This window comes from Prionailurus viverrinus, chromosome B2 (assembly GCF_022837055.1).
Source record: "Prionailurus viverrinus isolate Anna chromosome B2, UM_Priviv_1.0, whole genome shotgun sequence".
Taxonomy (NCBI): domain Eukaryota; kingdom Metazoa; phylum Chordata; class Mammalia; order Carnivora; family Felidae; genus Prionailurus; species Prionailurus viverrinus.
In genome coordinates, this window is record NC_062565.1 from 143,943,676 (window position 1) to 143,969,539 (window position 25,864).

Here is a 25,864-nt window from a genome sequence, read left to right on the forward strand (position 1 = left end):
CATTTCTCCCATGGCTGCTTCTACTCAGGGTATATTAATGTGACATAGTAAATTAGCAAAAAGCACAATGAAGAAAAAGTCCCAATGCAGCGTAAATAGTTTGGGTAAGTTGTATGAAGACTGGCCTCCTGGGTTCCATGTGTTTAATTTGCTAAAAATGGAAAATTGCCTGCTAAACCCTCCATGACCCTGTCTGGTAGCCCGAATGAACGCTAGTTCACCTTCCACTGTCTTTATGCTCCAGCTGCTGACTCGGCGTGCATTGCTGGAGTATTAATTTTAGTAATGCACGTTCTAATTCATCCTGCCCATACAGTCTGTCTGCTGGACACAGGACTGTTTTCAGTTTCCTCCTTCCAACCGTCTGCCAAATCATTTCAGAATACATTCTTTCATACGCCCCGGCTCTCAAACCATTTGGAGCAAAGTCCCTCACCTATCCTGGAGAGACTACTTCTGCCCTAGTGGATGGTCTGCAGCCTGGGGAACGCTATCTTTTCAAAATCCGGGCCGCAAACAGGAGAGGACTGGGGCCTCACTCCAAAGCCTTCATTGTCGCTATGCCAACAAGTAAGCACTGTGTGTCTGTGCCTCTCTCTCTCTTCATTACTGCTAACTGTGGTGTGTTACTTTGAATCATGCCCTTGGGTTTAGTGCTGCTCTGTTGATGATTTGGGGGGGCTAAATTTGCCTATTGATTTCTAAAATATCTTTGTTGTTCCTTTAGAAATTAGTCTCCCCGGAGACTAAAATATTATTGATTGCTAGTAACATGAATTGCTATTACAATATTACAATAACACGAACGTATTAATTATGTGATTAACCTCATATCACTGTATAATTTAGGGCTTGTGATGACACGGGAAGAACATTTTTGCAGGTGTGATGTGACATTTTTATGTGTTAGCTCTCCTCAATTTCTAAATAGCACTGAAAATTTTTAGTTTGTGTTCCATTATTTTGGAGTGCAGCTTTAGTGGGAAGAATTTTAAGTACCTTGTGTGTCTGACCACTCTGAAAATTAATAAAATCCAAAATTGGAGTGAGGCATTTTTGGACTGTATTTTCTTTTCTGTTTCCCCATATTGACACCCGATATCGGTAGCTGTCTCCTTCACTGTGATGTGAGGATGGCTTCACAGTGTATACTATAATATTCAACCATTCTGTGCTGGAAAAAGTGAAACGGATGAGGTTTGCTCCCTCCGGGTCCTCCATTGCCATATACAGTCTCCTTCTCTCCCCGCATCCCTTCCTACATTCAACCCTGCTCTCAAGAAAGGGTAAATTGTAGGGTACGTGTCATATAATGTTTTGCCTACATGAGGAGCCTTTTTAGTTTAGACCTTATTTTGAGATTGCAAACATATCTATTATTAAAGGGATTTTAAGTAAGAAGGAGGAAGCAAGTACCTGCATGTTAGGGGTGGGGAATAGGGAACACTTTGTAATGTCTCAAAGATTACAAATTTGTTGCTCACCCTTCACCTTCACATCACACACAGCACATCCCCATTTGGTCTTGAGTGTAGATCATTCAACATTTTGTACCAAGCTCATGTGTATTTCTTGCCTACATCGCTAAGAGTGGCTGTAATACATCTGTAATATCCTGACAGTTATGTTAAGAAAATCCTACATAAGATCTTGCATTGCCAAAATCAAGGATTACTTACAAGTACTCCTTTCAAAGTGCCTGCAGTAATAAGCTGTGACATAACTTGATTCAACTTCTAGAAATGTAATACAATTTGCTAGGACTACTATATCTTTACTTAAAACAAAAGAGGCGTTTAGGAGAGATTGCCATAATGTGGAAAATGTGTCCAATGTCTAAAGAATGAGAAATTATAATGACTAATTATAAATGCCTTCACACGGCCATGTTAAATGCTCACTGCATGTGGCACAGCTTTCAAATCTTTTTTGACGGCAAAATCTTTGAAATCTATTATAGCTGGTTCTGGCGTGTCCGATGTGCAGAAAACCCACGCAGAGGATAACTGGAAGCCTGAAAAGCCAGAGATGTCTCCCAAAGCTCCCACTTCCTCAAAACACACTCATTTGCCTGTTTCTCCCCGAGGCAGAAATGTCAAGAACCCTCTTCTTGACTTGAAGAACAAAATATTGGCTAACGGTGGGGTGCCCAGGAAACCCCAGGTTCACTCCAAGAAGACTGAAGTTTTAGATCTTCAGTCGACAGAAATCACCGGCGAGGAGGAGCTGGATTCTCGGGGAGACCCACCAACCACGTCCTCGGAGACTCAAGACCAGAAGCCACAGCAGAGGCCACCAAGTAGATCTGTCCCCCCAGCCCTTGCTCCTGGAAGGACTCCAGCCAGAGCTCACACACTAGCGCTGCCCCGAAAGGAAAGTGTAGACAGGGCTCCCTACCCTCGTCCAGGGGCCTCCCCTTCCGCGCCAGCCTCGTCTGCACCCCACACACCCACTGAGGGCAGCCCTCACCGCCCTTCAGGGGGGCCCTTCCCCAACCTGCCCTCCAGCTCTGCTGACAATGACTCGGTGGGCCAAGAGGAGGAAGAGCCAGCTGCAGGCTCCCCGGCCCCCAAGGACACCGCTTTCCAGCGGCCGCCTCCCAAGAGCCCCACCCACGTTCGGCCAGCCGTGTGGCCCAGCCGCCAGGCCCCCTCCAGCGCCCTGCGGGACAGGAGCCCTGCGCACCACGGCACAAAACCAGCCTTGCCCGCTCGAAGGGCACCCCATTTGGGGGACAGGGAGGAAAATTCAGATGCTTCAGTGCCACCCTCCAAACTTTCTCCTCCCCAGGGAGGGTCATCTCGGGTTTTGCCCCCTGAACCACACCCCGGAGCTCCACTGTCCAGGGGCTGGAAGGCTGGGCACGACACCCCAGCTACCAAGTCCAGTGCACCATCACAGTCCAAGTCGTCCTCGTCTTCTGGTGTCTCCTCAAGGACACAGGCCTCTGAAGGAGGAGATGCCTCTGATGGTGCTGGTGACAATGATACAGAAGATAAAGGCAGGCAGGCTGAGGCCACAGCTCCCACGTCCCGGGCCCGGCTGCCAGCAGGTCCGCCTGTCTCTGGGCATTTCAGTTTGTTCAGAAACAAACCCTTTGCTGCCCACACGAGATATCCCAGCCGGTTTGGCAGCGGCCGAGGACTCCGGCTGCATCCCTCCAGCTCTCCACCGTCCACCGTGTCCCCCCGAGTTCACTCGAGGGTGAATTCTCAGTCAGCTGCTGACCATACGCACGGCTCGAGTATCCACAGAGAGGGCGCGGAGAGTGAAGCAGAGGACGAGAAGCCGCTTCCCGCCACCATGGTACACGACCACGTGTCCTCCTCCTCCTCCTCCAGGCAGCCTTCCTCCCTGGGTGTGGATCACCTCAGAAGAAGCCCGCAGAGAGGGGTGAGCGCTCAGCGGAAGGAGCCCCTGGCGGAGAACCCCAAGTCCGCGGGCCCTGTGGCAGGTGCCCATCCTCAGGGCAAAGCCCTGCTCCCCAAGGCGCAGGATGTTCAGCAGAGCACAGAAGTGGCTGTGGAGCGCGGCTACCCCAAAGCGCAACTGGCCCCCGCTCGGCGGTCACAGCACCACCCCGGGGCCAGCGTGCCTTCCTCCGAGGTCTCCGTGGCGCAGCCACAGCCCCGTGGTCCCCAGAACAAGGAGATGGGGCGTCTGCCGGCCAACCCCCAGCCCGAGCGTCCCCACCCCGCGGCGCAGGAAAGCGCCTCTTTCTCGGACCCCTACGCGGCCAGAGGCAGTCAGTCCCCACACACGGCCAACTCCCGAGGGGTGCTCCCCACGTCTCCCCACAATCGCAACGAGGATTCCGAGGGCCGATCTGGCGGAACCCCCCACGACGGCGCAGAAGCAGCGGCTCGGGCCAGGGAGGCCACCGCATCCCTTCCCAAGCACAGCCAGCTGGAGGCTCAGGCAGGAGGCGCGGGCGACAGTCACCTCCGCAGACCCCCGGTCTCCCCGCCGAGGCCCGGCAGCCCCCGCCCCCACCCTCTCGCCCGCCCCAGGGGCCCGGGCCGGTTGGGGCCCCAGGCTGTGGGGAAGAAGGACCCAGCCTCCCCGTCCAAACGCCAGCCCCTGCCGTCTAAATCTCAGCAGTCCGTCTCGGCAGAGGAGGACGACGAAGACGCGATGTTTTTTAAAGGAGCAAAGGACAAGGACCCTCTGTCTTCCTCTGTTCTAAAGTGGCCCTCCTCCTCCAGCCCCAGGGGCGGCAAATACGCAGATGGGAACAGCGCTAAGGACAAGACTGTGCCCGCGCCTCCCAGGGTGAGCTCCCCCCAGGACGAGAACGACACTCCAGTGCAGCGTCCTCCCCTTCCAGGCAGCCCCCCGAGAGCCCCACACCTCCCGCCCCGACCCCCCCACCGCAGCCCGGCCACCGCAGGCCCCACCGCCCGGGTGCGGTTCACCACCCGCGCCCCTCCGGCCTATACTGCCACCACCCCCATGCTCTCCTTGCGCCAGCGCATGATGAACTCCAGGTTCCGGAACCCTCTGGCCCGCCAGCCTGTGAGGTCCCCTACCAGGCCAGGTAATGTGCTTTTAACTTAACATTCTCATTGTGGCTCTCAGTAGCGTTCCTAGCAATTTTGAGAGGCTTTCATTTTACCTTATTGAGTGTCCACTGTGTCCCCGCACTGTGCTAAGGGCTTTGCAGACGGAACGTGATTTCATTCTCTTAACCTTGCTTCTTGCCTTGTTTCTCCTGGTTTTCGGATGAGGAAGCTCCGGGATCTGAGTGGTTTGCCCGAGGTCAGACAGCTTCCCATCCCAGACGTGGATTCCCCACCCCCCCCCCACCCCCCACCCTGCCCCTGCCCTTCCTCTGTCACATGCTGCCTCTTTGAATTCCTGAACATATGCTCTTAATCCGTGAAAATGTGTCACGGTCGTGATGCCAGACTCGGGTTCCTGTGTTGTAGGTTATTTTTAGTCCTTCACCTGCCAGGGTAGATTTAAAGAATCCACAGTAAGGAATTGGGTACCTGTGTAGGCTTGACCTCGTTCTTGTTGATTCTCAACTTAACACACCCTGGGACAGACTCCGATGTGTCGCTTCGACTTTGCAGTCAGTGAATGTTGTTTAAAACTTCCAGGAAAAAAAAAAATGCATGTTAAGGATGATTGTCACACAGAGGAGTAATAGGAAGATGTGTGACTTACATTGAGGGCAGAATGTAGACAGCTATGAATTAGAGTCTGCGTGGGCAGAATCCTTGCTTGGAATTGGGGCATGATGGAAGATTCTTGAAAGAATGTATTAGTGTTTGTTAGTCTGTACTATGTATTGTTAGTTTGGCCCACTGTAAAGACATAGAACAATGCACCATGGAGAGGTCAGTTTTCTATTAAAATGGACTATTTTAAGCAATTCTAAGACCTTGATAATAGATGTGAAATCCACATTCCCTGGTGGATAGCAGAATTTCCATAAATATTTAATTTTCATTAACTATTTGAGCAAGAAAAATAAGTCTCTGACCTGCAAATAGTTGTCAGAAAGCCCAAGCACTTGGTGCTGTGGGTGGGGCTGGGCCAGAGCGCTCCCGGCGTGGACCTTGCACTAACTGTAGCTGATCAGAAATGCCCAGAGATGAAGAGGAAGGGCAGGTACTAAGAGCAGACAGGAGCAACGGAAGGGGCCGCTAACTGAACCTTCTGTTTTCTCTCTGCGCTAACACTTCTCAAGCGGCGCCAAAGACGTGAGCAAACTTCGAGTCAGCCCCGAGCGTTCACACTTGGCGACTGATGATTGGGCCTGATTCAGCTAGAAATAGTTGTTGGGTTTAGTATAATCTGAGAAGAGCAGGACAGCATCTAGTATATTTTAGAGGTAGTGTTCTCCATTCTTCCAACTCTCCCTCTGTCCTCCAACTGGCTAAAATAATGCTATAGCCATTACTGTCTTAAGCTTTATCTAGATAATTTACTTACTCTGGACTGTCACCTTTCCCCAATATTGTCAGAAAACTGTGACTTTACTGTACTTTTAATAGACATTCATACTGGGTATTTGGAAGTCACAATTTAAGACTGGCATCTAATATGTATAAGCTATTGGTTTAAAATCCTGTTTAGTATTTCTTTTAGAAATGATATGTTACTACTTAGAGTTTGGTATGAAACCAACTTGACAGGAGTGTTGAATTTACCAGATTTTTTTTTGTTTTTGTTTTTGCTGTATTTTTTCTTTCTTTGTTTCTTTCTTCCGTGCCATGTAGGTTATAATGGCAGACCAAATGTAGAAGCCAAAGTACTTCCTGGTAGTAATGGAAAGCCAAGTGGACAAAGAATTATCAATGGCCCTCAAGGAACAAAGTGGGTAGGGTAAACTTCTTTACACATACCAGTTATTTTCATGCTGTTGGGAGGAGAAAATGGTGGGCATTTTGCAACAATAAACGAAATGGTCTTTCGTTTTTCTTCTCTAGTTGAAACCACTCAATGTCAGTATACATGCGTGTTGTTTCTTCCAGTGCTCAGAAAGATCTTCATTCCCCTGAATCACTAGTGTGCTTTCTTCGCATTGCCAATAAAATAAAAGGGGCCTTTATTTCCTGTTTGCTTTGACAGGTTAGGAAAATCACACAGACGTATGTTCCAACTGCACGCTAATGCTTAGCCTCTCAAATGGGCTTCTTCTCCACCTCTGATAGCTTTATTTTTATTGTTTTTCTAATTACTTGATCAACTAGTATACACGTTTTCCCTGTAAATTATCTCAAATCCTTTGCAAACGAAAGCAGGGTGAAAACAAATGAGCAAATCAAAACATACTGAATCAAACAGGCAATTTTTAACAGATCACCTTTTGAATTTTCCAGTAATTGTTGTTTGACTGAAATAAAAAATAATTATTAGTATTTTATATATGCTTAAGCCTTAATGACCTTCACTTCCTGAGGTTAAGATAAATGCTAGGGATTTCTTGGCAGGTTAGAGGATAATGGGGAGAACACTTTACAAAGTCCCAGGATTTAAAATATTTTTCATTTTTCATTATTCATTATGCAATTATTCATAGTTTGACTGGGAATTCCCAGTCAAAACTTCCCCTTTATGACAGTAAGGTGTAAGAAAACATATTGAGAGACTTCATAAAAGTTTTAGTCACAGGTAAAAGATACATTTAATCATTTCTCAAAGGAACAGGAATTTATAAAGGAAGAATGTATATTAAAGCAAAATGTCATCGTAAATGATTTTTGCAAAACTTTTTTTTTTTAAGTTTATTTATTTATTTTGAGATAGAGAGAGAGGGAGGGAGGGAGGGAGAGAATGAACAGGGGAGAGGCAGAGAGAGAGAGACAGACAGAGAGAGACAGAGAATCCCAAGCAGGCTCCAGACTGTCAGCGCAGAGCCTGACGTGGGACTCAAACTCACAAACGTTGAGATCATGACCTGAGCTGAAATCAAGAGCTGGATGCTTAACTGACTGAGCACCCTTCATTGTAAACAATTTTGCATAGAAACGGTATGGAGTCGAGTTCAAAAGTAGGGTTTATACAAATGAGTTTTAATTACCAAGACAGCACCCAACAAAGTGGCTTCCTCCCGTGGCCTGCTGTGCAGTCATGGTTCTCAAACATCATGGGACTTGTCAGTTAAGGTCTGGGGTAGGGCTAGGTAATTAGCATAGCAGACAGTTTCCCAGCTGACGCTGAGGCTGCTGGTCCAGGCCACACTTGGAGAACCACCAGTGTATATAGCATGAGCTTGTTTCTTAACAGGGATGGTAATAGCTTCCCCTCACCCCAATTTTATGATTCCTTAGAATATGAAGTTTTTGCATGCATTCTATATTAGGCAATTTAATTACAAATTAATTTGTTATAGCAACTTCGATGTTTAACATTAACAGACTGATGGAAACATTTCCTATTTTTAATACACTAGCAATACGTGGTCATGGCTGGAAGTTAAAACAATTCAGAAATCTATGAAATAGATATATTTTAGGCTAATAAATACCCCAAACTACGCCTCTGAGAAAACCATTACTAACAGTTTGGGGTATGTCCGTCCAGAGTATTTTTCCTTGCAGTTTTAAGCTTATATATACACATGGATATATTTTTATTTCTGCAAAATAGGCAGTCCTGTAATCTGAGTCTGTAGCGGTTGATGTCAATATATGTAGAATTGCCAAATCTGTATCATGGGCTGCTAGCATTCCACTGTATAGATGGGCCATAATGGACTTAACCCCTTCCTTCCACTGATGAACACTTAAGTTGTTTCCTGCTTTTCAGCATTACACACAGCATACTAAATGGTAGCAGCATTTTGCACATGTTTTGCATATTTGAGAAACTTAAAACAATTTACATATTCTATGGGTAAACAATAATGTGACATTTACACTTCATTCTTAAACCTTGCAAATGATGTGGACAAAAATAATGTTTCCTACTCACATTATGGTCTCCTTCTGTGGAGGCTTCATGCATATGTTTGTGTAGTTGGATTAATGCTCAGTATATTCTTTAATCTGTGTCATGGGTTTAGGTCGTGGATCTCGACCGTGGGTTAGTATTAAATGAAGAGGGAAGGTACCTCCAAGATTCACAAGGAACTCCTCTTCGGATTAAACTGGGAGGAGATGGTCGCACCATTGTGGGTAAGTGACAGTGGTTTTTCGGCCACAAAAATGTTCTGAATTAGCTGCAGAATAACAACCCCCTCCCCATTTGTGATGGGTTCCCTTGGTCCAGTTACATTTAGCCATGTGGAAAGGAGTGCCCCACAGGGGCAGAACGTAGCTTTTCCCCTGATACAAGTGTAGTTATACCCTTGCTTCAGATCCCAGCCTCCAGAAAAGGTGGTGCTCGACTTTGTTCTTGAAATAGGGCAGCCTAGAGCCACAGGAGGCAGCAAACCATGGCACGAAGACCAAGCCCTGCCTGCTGCCTGCTTTTGTAATGCCTGTGAGGTCAAACGCGTTTTTGCACTTTTAAATGATTGGAAAAAAAATCAAAGAATAATATTTGTGAAGTGAAAATTATTCGAAATTTACAGAAACACCCCTTTGTGTACTCTCTATTCTTTTTTTTAAAGTTTATTTATTTTGAGAGAGAGAGAGAGAGAGAGAGAGAGAGCGAGTGCTCACAAGTGGAGGAGGGACAGAGAGAGAGAGAGAGAGAGAGAGAGAGGAAGAATCCCAAGTAGGGATTCACAAAGCCTGATGCGGGGCTCAAACTCACGGACCTTGAGATCATGACCTGAGCCGAGATCAAGAGTCAGATGCTTAACCAACTGAACCACCCAGGCGCCCCAAAGTTTCATGGCAGAGTGGAGTAGCTGCAACATAAAGCTTAAAATATCTGGCCCTCCTTCTTCTCTGGCCCTTTGAAGAGTGAGTTTGCCACCCCTGGTACAATGTAACACTTTTCTTCCCGAGGCTTAGGAATCGGGAGGAGGAAAGAATTACTTTCCTTACCAGAGACTAAGAGTTGTTTCAAGGTAATCGGACATATCGATGAAGTATTTACATATTTAATAAGGTAATACAGAGTAATGGGCAATATAATAAGCCCAGAAATCTCTGGATAACGGCAGACATTGCTACCTCTGTTAATATTCTTTTATTCCTTCCTTTGCTTTTTACTGTTTAAAATACACAAATACATAAGTTTGAGAAGACACTCTGCGTTTATTTTTTACTTCCTCTGGATTATTTCATCTTGTTGCACGGCTTTGGTTCGGTTTTGTTTCAGATCTGGGAGGGACGCCTGTGGTGAGCCCTGATGGCCTTCCCCTCTTCGGGCAGGGGCGGCATGGCAAACCTCTGGCCAGTGCCCAGGATAAACCCATTCTGAGTCTTGGAGGGAAGCCCCTGGTGGGCTTGGAGGTTGTGAAAACAACCACCCGTGCCCCCACCACAACCACACCACCCACCACGACAACCCCAAGACCCACGACCACCACCACCCGCCGCACGACCACCACCACACGTCCAACGACCACGATTCGAACCACTACGCAGACAACCACCACCCCTGAACCCACCACCCCTGTTCCCACCTGTCCCCCTGGGACCCTGGAGCGGCACGATGAAGATGGCAACCTCATAATGGGCTCCAGCGGGGTCCCAGAGTGCCACCCCGAAGAAGGTAACGGCCTTCGTTGTAACGGTGGCCCACGTAACTAGCATGCTGCGTTTGAGAGTAGAGTCACAGTGGCTGCAGGGAGGGGTAAGTAGGTCACCGTGGAATGGTGAGTAGAGGCGTCTCTAGTCCCACCGGCTTTGCTCAGGACACCGTGTCTCAACTGGGGCTGCCAGATTTAGCAAAGAAACGTACGGCATGGGACATACTTAATATGAGTAATGATTTGCCTGGCAACCCTATCACAACCCAAGTCAAAAATGTAGCTAAAACATGGAACATGACGAGTGTGGACTAGCGTTTCCCCAAGTGGCTATTACTGAATCGTCGTAGATCCGCACCTGCTGTATTTTTGTAATGAAAAGGTTCTGTGATTAGCTATGTGATTTAAACTAGGTTAATGATCTCTTATGGTCGGATTGTTCAGATCACTGAATAGCCTCATTGTGAGTTTCCAAGAAGAGTAGTGTCCTGAGCACATTTGCCAGCTGAACACTTTCTTGATCAGCGCTCCCTTTGGAAAATGCTGATCCTTGAGCAGCTGGGCTCTGGTGGCTGCAGGGTAGGACTGCTGTCCACTGGGTAGGGCTGTGTCATTTCCCCTGCTGCAGGACACCCAGTCAGGACTGTCCTCTGCCCCTGGAGTGTCTGCCTGCTGAGAGGGGCCCATTCCCCCTGAAGCAAGGACTCTTCGGTCTGGTCTCAGGGGAGCTGCAGAGTCATCATCTTTTCCGCTCAGTCCCTGCTCAGGCTGCTTCGCGAGAGGTCATCCTGCATTTGTGTCAGGCTCGGAGGAAGCAAACTCATCCTCTTTCCCTTAGGTTGAGATGAATCGCAATGTAGGCTGTAAAACATGTCTTTTTAAGCTGATGCAGAGTGAAGGCGCTTCATTTCAGGAATCATTTTGCATGCCCGGTCTTTTGCACAGCCTTGTTGACCATGATAAGCCCAATCAACTTGAACTTGAACGCTGTATTCAAAATGGGAATTCTGTTTGAAGTCGGTCTTCCCGCAGAAACGGGAAATACACAGCAACATTGGACACATCTAAAAATTCACACCAAAGAACAAGGAAACATGCTGAGGAAGAGGGCTGTTGGGAAGATTTGCACACTATCATTTAACCCAGTGACCACGAATTGGAATTTACCTTTGGATTTCTGGTATGAAAATATTACGTACTTCCCTTGACCTTTTACTTCTGCATACACTGGTGCATTCATTTTTGTATTTTTTATTTAAAAACACTTTTTTAGTGTTTATTTAATTTTGAGAGACAGAGCATGAACAGGGGAGGGTCAGAGAGAGAGGGAGACACAGAATCTGAAGCCGGTTCCAGGCTCTGAGCCATCAGCACAGAGCCTGATGCGGGGCTCGAACTCACAAACTGTGAGATCATGACCTGAGCCGAAGTCAAAGGCTTAACCAACTGAGCCACCCAGGTGCCTCAGACATGTTTATTTTTCTTTTAATTGAGGTATAATTGGAACAGATATTTACTTAATAATTGTTTGCAACCAGAAGAGTGACTATTTTGGATTTGAATTACTACCATTTTAATGAATATTTGCGTTTTCTCTTGTCTACTTTTACAGAGGGCTTGTAGCATATTCATTTCATTTACTTTGGATTTTTGGACTTTTATTTGGCTTGAAGTCAGTTTTTCATGGTATTTTTGTTCTTCCTCCTCCTCCTCCTCCTCCTCCTCCTCTTCTTCCTCTTCCTCCTCCTCCTCCTCCCCCTCCTCCCCTTCCTTCCCCTCATCTCCCCTCCTTCCCCTCATCTCCCCTCCTTCCCCTTCTCCTTCTTTTGCAAATAATGATATATGTGTATGTTTTTTACTTCATTTATGTCATCCTTCTGTGTCCCTAGCCCAGGCCGAATTAGTATCCAAGTGTTAATTATAATTGGCCTTTAGGCAGCATTTTCAAAATAAGTACAAATCAATGCAAGGTCTTTGAAAAAACTGAATTTAGGGAAAGCAACATGTAATCTTTATATAATGTTAAAATGTACTATAATTATTATTTAAAAGTTTTTCCTGTATGGTTGACCTTCCTTTTTTATTTAGACTGCTCCACTGACAGCTTTATTTTCTTCCTCATATTAATTCTAATCATAGTTATTTTCATTTAAAAATTTTAAAATTATAGCTTTCTTGAGATATAACTCACATACCATAAAGTTTACCCTTCTAAACTGTATAGTTTAGTGGTTTTTAGTATACAGGGTTGTGCAACCATCACCACTATCAAATTCTAGAACATTTCCATCACCCCAAAAGGAATTCCATACCCATTAGCCATCACTCCTCGCTCCCCCCTCCTTCTAACCCCTGGGAAACCATGAATCCACTTTCTGTCTCTATGGGTTTGTCTATTCTGGACATTTCATAGAAATGGAATCCAATATGTGGCCTTTGTGTCTAGCTTCTTTCACTTAGCATGATTTGTATTCAAGTTTCATCCATGTTGCAGAATATATCTGTACTTCATTTCTTTGACTGCTGATCAGTATTCCATTGTGTGGATAAACCACATTTTATCCATTTACTGGTCAATGGACATCTGCGTTGTTTTCACCTTTTGGCTATTATGAATAATGCTGCCATGAACATCATGTACAATTTTTTTTTTTTAACACCTGTGTTCAGTTCTCTGGGGTATAGGTTAGAGAGTTGCTGTGTCCAATGGGAACTCTGTGTTTATGTTTTTGAGGAACTGCTAAACTGTTTTCCATAGTGGCTGCATCATTTTACATTCCCAGCAGCAGGGTACAAGGCTTCTGATTTCTCCACACCTTCACCAACACTTGTTATTGTCTGTCCTTTTCATTCTCACCATCCTAATGGGTGCAAAGTGGTACCTCCTGGTGGTTTTGATTTACAGTCCCTAATAACTAATGATACCGACATGGTGGGTTTTTTATACTTTCCAATGATAGGTTCTGAAAGTGAAGGCCAGCATGATTAAGTTTTGGGTTAAATTCTAGATCAGCCCTGATTTAGAATTGAGTACATTCATTTGATAGATGTTTTGTCTTTATCATTTTGGCAGGTGACATCATTTTGAGAAAACCCTTGCGGTAAACTAAAAAGCGATAGAGTAGCTCTTGTTTTGTTATTCTGGTTTCATTCATAATTTTATCAAATAAAATAAAATTAGCAGATGATCATTAATCATCTGCATGTGGATCAGGTGTCTTGGGAGATAACAGAAAAGTAGGTGACATGCCTCTGCCTCTGAAAAGCTCACAATATAATGGAAATGATAGCAGGTAGAAACAACTCACTCTCTTGTCAGAAAACCAAGTTGTGGGGCGCCTGGGTGGCTCAGTTGGTTAAGCAGCCGACTTTAGCTCAGGTCATGATCTCATAGTTTGTGAGTTCGAGCCCCGCGTCGGGCTCTGGGCTGACAGCTCAGCTTCGGATCCTGTGTCTCCCTCTTTCTGCCCCTCCCCCACTCACATGGTCTCTCTCTTTCTCCCTTTCTCTCTCTCTCAAAAATAAATAAACATAAAAAAAATAAAGGAAGAAAACCAAATTGTTCATTTATAAAATAAACCAGGACAAGCTAAAGATTGTTTGGCAGTAACCCAGAGAGCTCTCCAGGCCTAAGCCTTGGTGTCTCCTCTGACTTATTTTGCCCTTTGATCTCCACTGCCAGGTCTCACTGCCCACTCATTATTCCTCCATCACACTTCCTTTTCCTTTAAAGTTTTTATTTATTTTTTATTTTTTTTTCAACGTTTATTTATTTTTGGGACAGAGAGAGACAGAGCATGAATGGGGGAGGGGCAGAGAGAGAGGGAGACACAGAATCGGAAACAGCCTCCAGGCTCCGAGCCATCAGCCCAGAGCCTGACGCGGGGCTCGAACTCACGGACCGCGAGATCGTGACCTGGCTGAAGTCGGACGCTTAACCGACTGCACCACCCAGGCGCCCCTAAAGTTTTTATTTTAATCACCCGGTGCTCAACACAGCAAGTGCACTCCTTAATCCCCATAGCCGATTTCCTCCTTCCCCTGCGCCCACCTCCCCTCTGGTTGCCATCAGTTTGTTCTCTATAGACAAGAGTCTGTCTCTTGGTTTGTCTCTCTCTTTCTCTGTCTCTCTCCCCCCACCCCGCTTTGCTTGTTTGTTTTGTTTCTTAAATTGCTCATATGAGTGAAATCATGTGGTATTTGTCATTCTCTGAATGACTTATTTCACTTAGCGTTATACTCTCTGGTTCCATCCGTGTCATCGCAAATGGCAAGATTTCATTCTTTTTTATGGCTGAATAATATTCCATTGCATATCTATACCACATCTTCTTTATCCATTCATCAGTCAGTGGATAACCGGGCTGCTTCCATATCTTGCCTGTTGTAAATAAAGCTGCTATAGACATAAGGGGTGCATGTATCCCTTTGAATTAGTGTTTTTGTGTTCTCGGAGTAAATACCCAGTAGTGTACTTGCAGGATCGTAGGCTAGTTCTCTTTTTAACTTTTTGAGGAGCCTCCATACTGTTTCCACAGTGGCTGTGCTAATTTGCATTTCCACCAACAGTGCACGAGGGTTTCTTTTTCTCCACATCCTCACCACACCTGTTGTCTCTTGTGTTTTTGATTTTAGTCATTCTGACAGCTGTGAGATGATACCTCATTGTGGATTCAATTTGCATTTCCCTGATGATAAGTGATGATGAGCATCTTTTCATGTGTCTGTTGGCCATCTGGATGTCTTCTTTGGGAAAATGTCTGTTCATGTCCTCTGCCCATTTTTAATTGGACTATTTGTTTTTATGTGTGTCAAATTGTATAAATTCTTTATATATTTTGGATACTAACCCTGTAAAGGGATATGTCATTTGCAGATATCCTCTCCTACTCAGTAGGTTATCTTGTAGTTTTGTTGATTGTTTCCTTTGCTGTGCAGAAGCTTTTTATTTTGATGTAGTCCCAATAATTTATTTTTGCTCTTGTTTCCCTTGACTCAGAAGACCTCTCTAGAAAAAGTTGTTATGGCCGATGTCAGAAAAATTACTGCCTGTGCTCTTTTCTAGGATATTTATGCTTTCAGGTCTCACATTTAGGTCCTTAACCCCTAATGAATTTACTTTTATGTACAGTGTAAGAAAATGATCCAGTTTCATTCTTTTTCATATTGCTGTTCAGTTTTTCCAACCCATTTGTTGAAGAGACTGCCTTTTTCTCATTGGATATTTTTTCCTGCTTTGTCAAAGATTAACTGACCATATAATGGTGGGTTTCTTTCTGAATTTTCTATTCTGCTCTATTGGTCTATGTGTCTATTTTTGTGCCAGTACCATACTGTCTTGATTACAACAGCTGTGAAGTCCAGAATTGTGATGCCTCTAGCTTTGTTTTTCTTTTTCAAGAGTGCTTTGGTTATTCAGGATATTTTGTGGTTCCATACAAATTTTAGGTTTGTCTAGTTCTGTGAAAAATTCTGTTGTTATTTTGGTAGGGATTGTATTAAATCTGTAGATTGCTTTGGATAGTGTAGACATTTTAACAATACTTGTTCTTCCAACCCATGAGCATGGATGGAATGTCTTTCCATTTTTTGGGTCATCTTCAATTTCTTTCATCAGTGTTTTATACTTTTCAGGATACAGGTCTTTCACCTCTTTGGTTAGGCTTATTCGTAGGTATCTTATATTTTTGTTGCAATTGTAAATGGGATTGATTCCTTAATTTCTCATTCTGCTGCTTCATTATTGGTGTATAGAAATACAGCAGATTTCTATATGTTGATTTTGTACCCTTTGACTTCACTGAGTTCACTTATCAGTTCTAGCAATTTTGGGGCAGAGCCTTTTGGGTTTTCTATATAGAGTATCATGTCATCTGCAAATAGTGAAAGTTTTACTTCTTCCTTACCAGTTTGGATGCCTTTTATTTCTTTTTCTTGTCTGTTTGCTGTGGCTAGGACTTCCAGTACTATGTTGAATAAAGGTGAGTGGCGCCTGGGTGGCTCAGTTAGTTAAGTGTCCATCTCTTGATCTCACCTCAGGTCATGATCTCACAGATTGTGAGATCGAACCCTGGATTGAGCCCTGCACTGACAGTGCAGAGCCTGCTTGGGACTCTCTCTCCCTGTCTCCCTGCCCCTCTCCAACTTGACACACTCTGTCTCTCTCAAAGTAAATAAATATTTGAAATGAAATGAAATGAAATGAAATGAAATGAAATGAAATGGAATGAAATGAAATAAAGTGGTGAGAGTGGACATCCTTGTCTTGTTCCTGATTTTAGGGGGAAAGCTGTCATTTTTCCCCCATCAAAGATGATATTAACTGTGGGTTTTTCATATATGGCCTTTATCATGTTGAAGTATGTTCCCTCTAAACTGACTTTGTTGAGGGCTTTTATCATGAATGGATGTACTTTGTCAATGCTTTTTCTGCATCTATTGAAGTGATCATATGGTTTTTATCCTTTCTCTTCTTGATGTGATGTATCATGCTGATGAATATGCAAATGTTGAACCACCCTTGCATTCCAGGAATAAATCTCATTTAATCATGGTGACTGATTTTTTTTAATGTATTATTGGATTTGGTTTGCTAATATTTTGATGAGGATTTTTGCATCTATGTTCATCAGAGATATTGGCCTGTAGTTCTCTTTTGTATGTGTGTGTGTGTGTGTGTGTGTGTGTGTGTGTGTGTGGTGTCTTTATCTCTTTTTGGTATAAGGGTAATGCTGGCCTCATAGCATGAATTTGGAGTTTTCTTTCATCTTCTATTTTTTTGGAATAGTTTGAGAAGAATAGGTATTAAGTCTTCTGTAAATGTTTGGTAGAATTCTCTTGTGAAGCAATCTGGTCCCAGACTTTTGTTTGTTGGGAATTTTTTGATTACTGATTCAATGTACTTGCTGGTAATTGGTCTGTTCAAATTTTCTCTTTCTTCCTGATTCAGTTTTGGGAAGTTATGTTTCAGGAATTTACCCATTTGTTCTAGGTTGTCCAATTTGTTGGCATATAATTTTTCATAATATTCTCTTATAATCCTTTTTTATATTTCTGTATTTCTGTGGCATCAATTGTTATTTCTCCTCTTTCATTTTTTATTCTGTTTCAGTCCTCTCTCTTTTTTCTTTTCTTTTTTTTTTTCTTTTTTTTTTTTTATTAGTCTGACTAAAAGTTTATCAATTGTGTTGATCTTTTCAAAGAGCCAGTCTCTGGTTTCATTGATCTGTTCTGCTGTTTTTTTACTTTCTACTTCATTATTTCTGTGTAACCTTTATTATTTCCTTCCTTCTATTAGTTTTGGGTTTTGTTTGTTCTTCTTTTTCTAGCTCCTTTAGGTGTAAGGTTAGGTTGTTTATTTGAGATTTTTTTTCCTGCTTTTTTATATAGGCCTGTATTGCTATAAACTTCACTCTAAGAACAGGTTTTGCTGCCTTCCAAAGGTTTTGAACCGTTATGGGGTGTGTGTGTGTGTGTGTGTGTGTGTGTGTGTGTGTTTTCATTTCTTTCATGTACTTCTAAAATTTCTTCTTTTATTTCCTGGTTGACTCCTTCATTGTTTAGTAACATGTTATTTAACCTCCATGTATTTGTGGTTTGTGGTCTTCCTAGATTTTTTTTTTTTCTTTGTGGTTGCCTTCTAGGTTCACAGTGTTGTGGTCAGAAAAAAATGCATAGTATGACTTCAATCTTCTTGAATTTGTTGAGACTTGTGACCTAATATGTCATCTATTCTGGAGAGTATTACATGTGCACTTGAAAATAATATATATTCTGCTATTTTAGGATGAGGTGTTCTGAATATACCTGTTAAATCCATCTGGTCCAGTGTATCATTCCAAGCCATTTGTTTCCTTGTTGATTTTCTGTTTAGATGATCTGTCCAATGATGTCAGTGAGGTGTTAAAGGCCTCTACTATTACTTTATTTTTACCAGTTCTGGTATGAACTGCTTTATGTATTTGGGTTCTTCCAAGTTGGTTGCATAACTGTTTATAATTATTTTATCTTCTTGTTGGATTGTTGCTTTTATTATTATGTAGTCTCCTTCTTTTTCTCTTGTCACAGTCTTTGTTTTAAAGTCCATTTTGTTTGGGGTGCCTGGGAGGCTCAGTTGGTTAAGCATATGACTCCTGATTTTGGCTCAGATCATGATCTCATGGTTTGTGAGATCGAGCTCCACATCGGACTCTATGCTGACAGCACAAAGCCTGCTTGGAATTGTCTCTCTCCCTTTCTCTCCCTGCATCTTTCTCTTTCTCTAAAAATAAATAAAGAAACTTTAAAAAAGTTTATATTGTCTGATACAAGTTTTATTTCTCTGACTTTCTTTTGATATCCATTTGCATGATAAATATTTCTCCATCTCCTCACTTTCAATGTGCAGGTATCTTTAGGTCTAAAAATGAATCTCTTGTAGGCAGAATACAGGTAGGTCTTGTTCTTTATCCATTCTGTCACCCTATGTCATTTGATTGCAGCATTTAGTCCCTTTCCATTCAAAGTAATTATTGATAGATATGTACTTATTGCCATTTTATTACTTGCTTTGTGATTGTTTTTGAAGATTTTCTCTGATCCTTTCTTTCTCTCTTTCATGGTTTGCTGGCTTTCTTTAGTGATATATTTGGATTTCTTTCTCTTTATTCTTTGCATATTTATTAGTGGCTCTTGACTTGTGGTTACCATTAGGTTTGTATAGAACATCTTCTGGATAGAGCAGTTTATATTTAGTGGATAGTCATTTAAGTTCAAATCCATTCTTTACTCCTCTCCTCCCTACATTTTAGGTATATGGTGTCATATTTTACATCTTTTTATTTTGTAAGTTCCTTAACTGATGTTTTTATAGAAATATTCATTTTTACTGCATTTGCATTTCCTACCTTCATACTGTCATTTTTGGTCTTTCCTTTCCACTCAAAGAGTTCCCTTTAATATTTCATGAAGGGCTGATTTAGTGGTCATGAGCTCCTTTAGTTTTTGTTTTTCTGGGAAAATTATTTTATTTCATTTTATTTATTTTAGAGAATGCAAGCAGGGGAGAGGGACAGAGAGATAGAGAGAGAGAGAATCTCAAGCAGACTCTAGACTTGAGCTCTGACGTGGGGCTTGATCCCAGACTCTGGGATTATGACGTGAGCCAAAATCAAGAGTTGGACATTCAACTGACTGAGCCGCCCAGGCACCCCAGTCTGGGAAACTCTTTATCTCTCCTCTATTCCGAATGATAGCCTTGCTGGATCGAGCATTCTTGGCTGCAGGCTTTCCCTACTCAGCACTTTGAATATATCATGCTACCTGTTTCTGGCTTGGAAAGTTTCTGCTGAAAAGTCTTCTGATAACTTTATGGGGTTTCCTTTGTATGTAACTGTCTTCTTTTCTATTGCCAATTTTAATATTTTTTTGTTTTCACCATGTTTTGCCAGTTTAAATACAATATGTCTAGGTGTGGATCTGCTTTGTGGATTTTGTTGGGGGTGGTGGTTTCTCTGTGTTTCCTGGATCTGAATTACTGTTTCCTTCCCCAGATTAGGGAAGTTTTCAACTATTATTTCTTCAAATAAATTCTCTGTCCCCTTTTTTCTCTTTTTTCTTCTGGGACTCCTGTAATACAAATGTTATTACATTTGATGGAGTCACTGAGTTATCTAAATCTTTTCTCATTTTGCATAATTATTTTTTTCATCTTTTGTTCAGCTTGATTGTTTTCCATTACTCTGTTTTCTAGGTTATTAATTCATTTCTCTGCTTCTTCCAGTCTGCTGTTCATTCCATGAAGCATGTCTGTCATTTCATTTAACAAGCTCTTTATTTCTGTGATCCTTATCTCTGTATTAATGGTCTCACTCGTGTCTTCCACTCTTTCTCAAGTCCAATGAATATCCTTTTGATCACTGCTTTAAATATTCCATCAGGCATGTTACTTATATCTGTTTTGCTTAAATCTCCAACTGTAGCCTTGTTCTGTTCTTTCATTTGGGACTAATTATTCTGCCTTCTCATTTTGTCTTAGTCTCTCTGCCTATTTCTCTGTGTTAGGAAAGTCAGCTACATTTCCTGTTCTTAAGGGTAATGGCTTTATGAAGAAGAGTTCCTGTAGTGCCTTTAGTGCAGTGTTCCCTATTCCCCAGGGTCTGGAACTTCTGGGAGTATCTCCAATGTGGGCTGCATGTTCTCTGTTGTTGCTTCCTGGCCACTTTATCCATCAGGCCAGTCATCTGCAGTGGCTCTCTCCACCTGTTGTGGGCAGTGTTTGGTCCCTGGCCTGAATGTGGTGAGTTTTGACTAGGTGTGCTCTGGTCTGCTTGTGAAATGAGACCTGTCACCACTGCTGTAGAATTAAGTCCCTGCAAAACTCCTGGGTCAGGAGATGTGATGTTGGCAGGGGTTTGGGTTGGTCTTCTGGTGGAGGGGTCCACCATGCTAGGACTGAGGCAGTTGTGACTGGGAAGGGCAGTTCTTCCAGAGTGTGGGTGGCAGGGCTTGGCATAAGCACGTTAAGTAGCCAGTGTCTACACTGTGCTGCTTCCTACAGGTGGGCCTGTGCTTATGCTAAGGGTTGGGGAAGGAAAATGGCACCTGCCAGTTCCTTTGTTCCTGGAGGGGTCTCTCTGTGAATGCTGTCTTTCTGGGATGTGCTCTGAGATGAGTGAATAACCTCCTCATTGTGTGCTTCAGGTGCTTTTCAGATCACTGTTTTCATGCTGTATGTCCGTGGACTGTTTGTCTAGCCTTCTCTACAGGAACAGTCTCAATGTCCTCCGAGGTATCTCAGAGTCAAGCCTACTGACCTCTAAAACTCCAGGCTTTAAGGGGCACCTGGGTGGCTCAGTCAGTTAAGCATCTACCTTTGGCTCAGGTCATGATATCATGGTTCATGAGTTCGAACTCCACATCAGACTCTCTACTGTCAGTGCAGAGCCTGCGTCAGATCCTCCATACCCCCTCTCTCTGCCCCTTCCCCATTCTCTCTCTCAAAAATAAATAAATAAACTTAAAAAAAATACCTCCAGGCTTTAAGCCATGCTGGTTTCCAGAAGTCATGAAATTTTGCTGCTCTCTTTCTTTGCAAGGCAATTGCCATGAGGATTCATTTTTCCCATGCACTCCCCTGTGTGCTAGTCTGTCTCTTATCCTTCTCCACAACCACGGTTCCCTCTCCACCATAGTAGCCATTATCTGTTTCTCTCCCAAGCTACATCTCTGCACTTTCTACCTTCTTCAATGTGGCCTCTTCTCTCTCTTTAGCTGTGGAGTTAGTTCTGCCAGTCTTCAGGTCGATTTCTGGGGTTTTTAGAATGATTTGATAGTTATCTAGTTGTAGTCATGAGATAAGCCTAGGGCCCTCCTTCTCTGCCATCATCTGCCTCTTCCCTTCATCACATGTCTTATATTTGCTTCATTCTGTCCATCTATAGGCTGGCCCTGTTGGCCCATTTTCAAATTGTTATTCTTTATTGGGCTTCCTTCCACCAGCCTCCACTTGCCTGGGGATACCAAGCACAGTCCCTGCTTCATTCATCATTGGAATGAAACTTGTCAGGGCCAATGCTGGAGAGAGGCATAGGAGCAAGCATCTTGGGTGGGGATTAGCTTCTAAAGATGGCTTGTAATTTGAAAGACGGTCACAATCACTCTGGAAAATTCTATGCATTATATATGAAATGCAATGAAGTTTGTCATTTTTTGGTGGAACACCTTGTAGTAGCCTTGATATTTGTTCTGTAAATGTTGTAAAGACACTGAGAGCAGAGAGATGCTTTCAGTAAGAGACTCTGATGTCAGCTGAGGGACAGTCTCAGGGCTCCCCTTCACAAATGAACTGCAGAACCACCTGTATCCTGTCTCCCTGCCTCTTATTTGGCTCCCAAGTTTCTGTTTTTCTCATGCATCTTCTCTTTTGTTGTATTTAGTGCCGTCCATAATGAACATTCATAAGCACTGGGGCTTCATGTGCACACATCCAGTATTTAGCAAACAATATTTTGGTCATGGCATTTTGCAGCCTGGTAGCCTGAAATGCTCACTCTTGTAGTGCTTACGATCACCTGCGTTAGTGATCACTGAATGAATACCTTCCCTTCAAGACCCCCACTTCATACCCTCCACCCAGTGACCATTTGTTATTACATTCTGCTGGAAAAATCCAAAAATTTTGTTTTTAGCCCTCTAATTTTCAAATCATCTTTTCCGGGGGCCCCTGGGTGGCTCAGTCGGTTAAGCCAAATTCGGCTCAGGTCATGATCTCGCCCCGCGTCGGGCTCTGTGCTGACAGCTCAGAGCCTGGAGCCTGTTTCAGATTCTATGTCTCCCTCTCTCTCTGCCCCTCGCCCACTCTGGCTCTGTTTCTCTCTCTCAAAAATAAACATTAAAAAAAAATTTTTTAAATCATCTTTTCCAATCCCAAAGTCTTGACTGCCCTAGTTAAATAATGCACCCTTTTCCTTTAAAATACTGCTTAAAAATAGTAGGAATAACCTGGTGTCATTCAATCATTCCAATAACTGAAGCAGTGTTTAAGTACTTCCTTATTTGTTATGGATGCCATATGTGTGTGTATGTATATCCGTGGAAGCACAAATGCATGTTATATGTTCATTTGCAGTGTTTTGTTGCTTTTACTCTTCTCTTTCTCTCCATACTTGCATGCGCACACACCCCCACACAGACACACACACAGACACACACACACACACACACACACTTTTTTTTTTTGCTTGATATGACCCTCCCATTAGAGAATAAACTCCTTGCAGTGCAGGCAATGTCTTCTGCCTCATCTCACATTCTTCATGGTGTCTAATTATTCATGTTTGGTCGGTCTGTCTAAACAATATCTTAAGCTATAGGCATTCTCTGTTTTACTAACTGAGAAGTAAAAACCAGTGATCTTTGTTTTTCAGGTTCCATTTCTACAGTGGATCAGATGATATCATCCGTGTGTGGAAATGTTGAGCCAGCTGAACATCTTCAGTCACTTGTAACATGATCTTGGGGCATGTTTCAGAAAAACATCAGTCATTATGGAAAGCTGTTCCACCCTCCCACACCTCACTCTCAGGACAGAAAACATAAGGAGAATAGTTGGAAATTCACTTGAGCTGGACCAACTGTGCAATTTACAAATATTGTTGGTTTTCAAATAGATTTTACCTTTTCTCGAAATTTCTACTCAGAATTTTTTAATAGTTTTGTTAAATATCTTTGGAGCTGAGGCCCTAATTCTTTGGTGACATCTTGCACTCGTGTTTTCTTCATGACCATTTGGATGAACTACTCAAGAGAATGAACCATACCACCATGCTGGCGGCTGGCAGTTGTGGCTCTTTTATGTGAAGAGGTGGAAGCTTTTGATATTGATGCCGAGTTGACTTACAAAGCATCTAGTTTTATCTAGTTCCAAATGCTTCCAAATGGCAATCAGGTGGGACAAATCCTGATGGTCAGTTTTTTTTTTTAAAATACACTGACATCTGGAAGTTTCCATTACTTGGAACCAAGATGGTGCTATTTTAGGAAAACTATGCCTGGTTTTATTTGATCTTAAGGGGGGAAAAAAAGAGCACTAAGTCACTCAGTAGGATGTTTACTCTTGCCAGAAGACTGAATTGACACTCATTCAAGAAGTGATCCCAGTTTGCAGGTAAAAGGCATCATTTCTGTGGCCTGCGGCACATAATGCAATATTTTAGCGCCTTGAGAATTCCACTTAACAGTGAGAATCCAGCAAGGAAATGCTGTACTTTCCCCTTTTCTTCTTTACTCTGGGATGCAAAAATTATACAGTTTATTCATTTTTGATCTGGCTAAAGATTAAAATGGAAGAAACACATCTGAACCAATAATGAGGAGAAACAAGACTATGTTCTTAAAAGTTAAATTGACACAGAAAAGAAAGTGGTACCGAAAGAAACAAATGGCAAGATGGGCCCAAACTGGGTGATGTGAACTTGAAAACTGTCTGATTTGAACCAACCCAGAAGTAATTCCTCTTGGATCCAAGAATATTGACATTGGAATGACCTAAGGAAAAATTAGGTCTTAATAGTTGTTCTTGAAATGACAGTCCTGACCCCTGAAGGGTGGATGGTAATTTACAATTTCTGTCCTGCTGACATTCATTGGCCCCATCAGAACACACCAAGGGTCACCACCTCAATGGTAAAGCAGGTACCGGGGAATCTCACAGGCCCTGGACTGTGGGCTCCCCACCAGAGACTGGGGGGAGGTTAGAAGGGAAGCAGTGAAACACAGGGAACTCACATTGGTGTGGTTTGCCAAGGTAGAATGGAGGAGAGGCAGGAAATCACCCTGCTTCCGAAACATGTGAGCGTGGCAAAATCGGGTTGGAGAGAATGAAGGCGTGATGAACAAGGGAGTTCGCAGATGGGGTGATTTTTGTTGGCATCCTGAGCACCAATCTCCCACTCTTCTGCTTTCTGAGAATGCCTGTTCTCAGGCCTGTGATCTGCTGGGCCAGGGCCCTACCCGCAGCCTCCTGAGAGCTGCCTGGGCAGGCTGGAGAGTGGGCACTGTGTGCGGAAGCAAGGTCAGAAAGCGCTTTGTGTTGGAGAGCCAGCGTGCTGGAGCAGGCGGCTTTCCTCTGACCCCTAGGGGGCGTTCTGAGCACCCCTGTCCGAGTGTGAAGGAGAGGATTTCTGGGTGTCAGCATTCTAATGCTCTCCCGTCTGAGAAAGCTGAGCGGCCCTGGCCTGGTGACTGACCCCCTGGGCCCTGGACATGATTCCAAGCTGCAGAGAGGAAACCTTTCTCCTCTTTCTTCACTAGATGATTTCTCAGGATTGGAGACTGACACAGCGATACCCACAGAAGAGGCGTATGTTATCTATGACGAAGGTACTAACTGGTTTTAGATAGATTGGATTTGGATAATTTCTCTCCTTTTAATTACTGAGTGGATGATCTCAATTTTGAGTTTCCTTCAGACTCTGAGCTGCATGGCAGTGCTCGGGAAGGTGGTTTTACCCCAGCTTCCAAGTGAGCCCCCCATTCGTATTTGATCCAAAGAAGAACAGTGTGCTTCATATGTGAATACAGCCTCCAGACAAGCCCCTGTGCCCCCCATTGTCTCCCACCCCCCAGGAATTCTGGAGCTGCTTGTCTGGGCCTCTCCTTCGGCCACAATTTGTGAATCCACTTGGTTTAACCCACAACTCTGCTTCCCCTCATTTCCCCCTTTTCTCTTCTTTTCTAATTATGTAAAAGATGCAGTGCTATAGAGGTGCTGATTTTTTATCACAGAACGTTGTCAAGTAAGGGTAATCTCATAAGAAGAAGAATGCAAAATACCTTGGATAGAGTCTGGAACAGTCGTTCCGTAAATGTAACCGGGGCTCTTATTCCTTTATGACCCTTTGACGGTTCTGTATATTTTATAAGTTGCCACAGCAATGCAAAAACTTCTTGTGGGCATCTTGTTCCCATCCTAGTGCTGGCCTTTGACACTCAGGATGTTCTCACTTTTGTGCTCCTTTGCCTGCTGTTATCTGTAGCTCCAGTGGCCTTAAACCACCAATGAGACAATAATGTCACCTTTGATGCAGTCATAATAAAGTTTGATATAGTGGTTTCATCCCACAGTTTAAAAAACAAAAAGAAAGAAAAAAAAACAAATGTCAGAGAAAAAAGAAAAGTTTCTTAGCACCTTTGAAAACACTAAACTCCTTTCTTATTTGAGCAGTGGAAAGGAAGCAGCATTTTCTTTTTTAAATTAAAGGATCAGGGGTGCCTGCGTGGCTCAGTTGG

General features: G+C 43.4%; 1 protein-coding gene across 1 annotated transcript in view; it reads left to right on the forward strand.

The window, feature by feature from the left end:
• Positions 1-25,864, forward strand: part of FNDC1 (fibronectin type III domain containing 1) — a 107,989-nt gene that overhangs the window by 60,307 nt on the left and 21,818 nt on the right. The window contains exons 10-15 of the mRNA XM_047858725.1: positions 382-570; positions 1,961-4,537; positions 6,228-6,328; positions 8,516-8,627; positions 9,724-10,119; positions 24,887-24,955. Coding sequence (XP_047714681.1) covers positions 382-570; positions 1,961-4,537; positions 6,228-6,328; positions 8,516-8,627; positions 9,724-10,119; positions 24,887-24,955 — 3,444 coding nt within the window. The remainder of the gene's footprint in view (positions 1-381; positions 571-1,960; positions 4,538-6,227; positions 6,329-8,515; positions 8,628-9,723; positions 10,120-24,886; positions 24,956-25,864) is intronic.